General features: G+C 46.1%; 1 protein-coding gene across 1 annotated transcript in view; it reads right to left on the bottom strand.

The window, feature by feature from the left end:
• The window catches only part of spg21 (spastic paraplegia 21 (autosomal recessive, Mast syndrome)), a 19,609-nt gene extending 19,086 nt beyond the window's left edge, over nucleotides 1-523 (bottom strand). The window contains exon 1 of the mRNA XM_015403152.1: nucleotides 253-523. Within this exon, the coding sequence (XP_015258638.1) occupies nucleotides 253-315 (63 nt within the window). The 5' untranslated portion in view covers nucleotides 316-523. The remainder of the gene's footprint in view (nucleotides 1-252) is intronic.
• Between the last annotated feature and the right edge of the window lie 1,609 nt (nucleotides 524-2,132).

Raw genomic sequence — 2,132 nt, 5'->3', positions numbered from 1 at the left:
GGGGGCCATAGCAGGGGCCATGGGGGCCATAGCAGGGGCCATAACAGGAGCCATGGCAGGGGCCATGGCATGATCTACAGGGCCCCCATTGGCCCCTGTCTAGAACCGCCCACGAGGAAAAATCAAACACCTGAAGAACCCAAAGACCTAGGAACCGTTCCTAGGTCTTTAGGTTCTTCAGGTGTTTGTTTTTTCCTCGTGCTGCAGATCAAAGGTGGAAGCAGGAAGTGTTTCTGTCTCCATCAGACTCACCCTCTTCAGAGGAACGGTGCTCCGGAACCAGCTGTAGTCCGGAGAGCCTCTGATCTCCTCCATCTGCGGGCGGAGCGGCTCCACCGCCGCAGACACACCGACCAGAAGCGGCTCCTCCCGGGCAGCCAGACCCCCGCTGCTAGCTGCTAATTCACCGCGTCCCGCCGCCGCTTCAGGCCGCTTCCTGTCGCGCGTGGAGTGGGTGATTCACAGTGTCCGTGGGTGTTCATCCATGTCGCGGTGCCGTTTCCTTGATTTTCTGCGGGTCTTATGACTGTTTTTCACTCACTTCCGCAAAACGTCACCGCTGAACAAGACGCGTTCACGGACAGCAGGAAGTCGGAAAATCGAGTTTGCAATGGATCAATCCCCAAAAGGTTAAATTCGTCATAAAAAGATGGAATATTATCATATTTTCGTTTACTGTTTAAAAAAAATGTCAAGTTATATTGTTAAAATTCAAACATTTATATTTTTAAAATGGGAGTTTATAGACTGAAAGCTATTTTGTGTTTGAAATATAGTTTTTGCCTATTGACAGACTTTCAATAAAATTAATGGGTTCATTTCCTAATTTTGACTAACTGAAAATAATTCAGATTAAAATAAATCACCGCCGAGTTATTTTCACAGCAGGTTTATTTGTTTCCCTGCTGTCTGTGAAGGCAACATTCTATGGTTTCAGTTTATGAGTATAATTAGCTGGTTTGATTAGAAATCTTACTGTACACAAAGTAAACTATAATTTCATTCTTACTTTACACTGTTCTTTTGTCATTTTTTGTTATTTATTTTGTATTTTTATGGAGGCGTTTAATGTGGTTTTATTGTCCTCTTTTGGACTGGAGACCTGTGATGACTTTTATTTTTTAAGTTTTGCTTACACACATTTTCACAGTCATAAAGAAACCTGTAAATAACTTTACACCATGTTTTCCTTTCTCAGCAGAATCCTCCACTCTGCCGTGTTGAGTTCAGGAACAGGATGTTTGGGGTCTACAGAGATGTTACGGTCAGGCCACTTTTTTCGTGCCTTAGACTTGTAAAGCTGCAGACCTGATTCTTTGTCACAGTGGAAGCAGTGATGCTTTGTTGATGAGCCAAACAACGCGGCCATGTCTGTCCTCCAGACAAGCTGATCGATAGAGGAGGAGGAGCAACAGCTTCTGTGCTCTATGTGAGGACCAGATCAGGTCCTCACTGGTTCCCAGGAGCGGAAGGTCTACGGTGGACACGGTGCTGTTGAGGACGGTGGGGGGGGGCAGTGGAGGTTTAGAGTCCAGCGCTGGACCAACCATACACCTCCTTTCTGTATGCAGGTTCCTGCTGTCCCAGATCAGACAATGACCCAGTTCCATCCTGCAGAGTTCAGTAGCTTCACAGACAGGCGGGCAAACAGGGAGTAAAGCGGTAGGAGGAACTCACCTCTGGGGGTGTCAGAGACTCACCTCTGGGGGTGTCAGAGACTCACCTCTGGGGGTGTCAGAGAGTTCAGATGTTCGTCCTCAGCCTCACACAGTAGGAAGGTAATGATCCACTGACAGGTGAACACTGTGCGCTAGGCAAGCTTCTGGAAGAAGGTCTCCTGTTTGATGAAGTGGGACAGGGTGAGGGATAGACTTGAGTATCAGCTACTGAGAAAGCCCAAACTTACTCCCTGAGGGGGAGTCATCGGATCTACTCTCTTTCTGACGGACAGACATTAAAGATCTTGTATTGATATATTACAGTTGAATATCACTCAGGCACCTTTCTTTATTTCCCATTCCAGGCCACGGTGTAGATTGATTGATTTTATTGATCTTACAGTGGAGAAATGATCCATCAGCTCAAATAGTCAAAAAAAGAAGATGCCAAAAGAAAAAAGTACATGAGGTATA

This window comes from Cyprinodon variegatus, unplaced genomic scaffold, assembly GCF_000732505.1.
Source record: "Cyprinodon variegatus isolate N-32 unplaced genomic scaffold, C_variegatus-1.0 Scaffold1450, whole genome shotgun sequence".
Classification (NCBI taxonomy): domain Eukaryota; kingdom Metazoa; phylum Chordata; class Actinopteri; order Cyprinodontiformes; family Cyprinodontidae; genus Cyprinodon; species Cyprinodon variegatus.
Note: the sequence above shows the minus strand (reverse complement) of the source record. Positions and strands in the feature narration are given on the sequence as shown.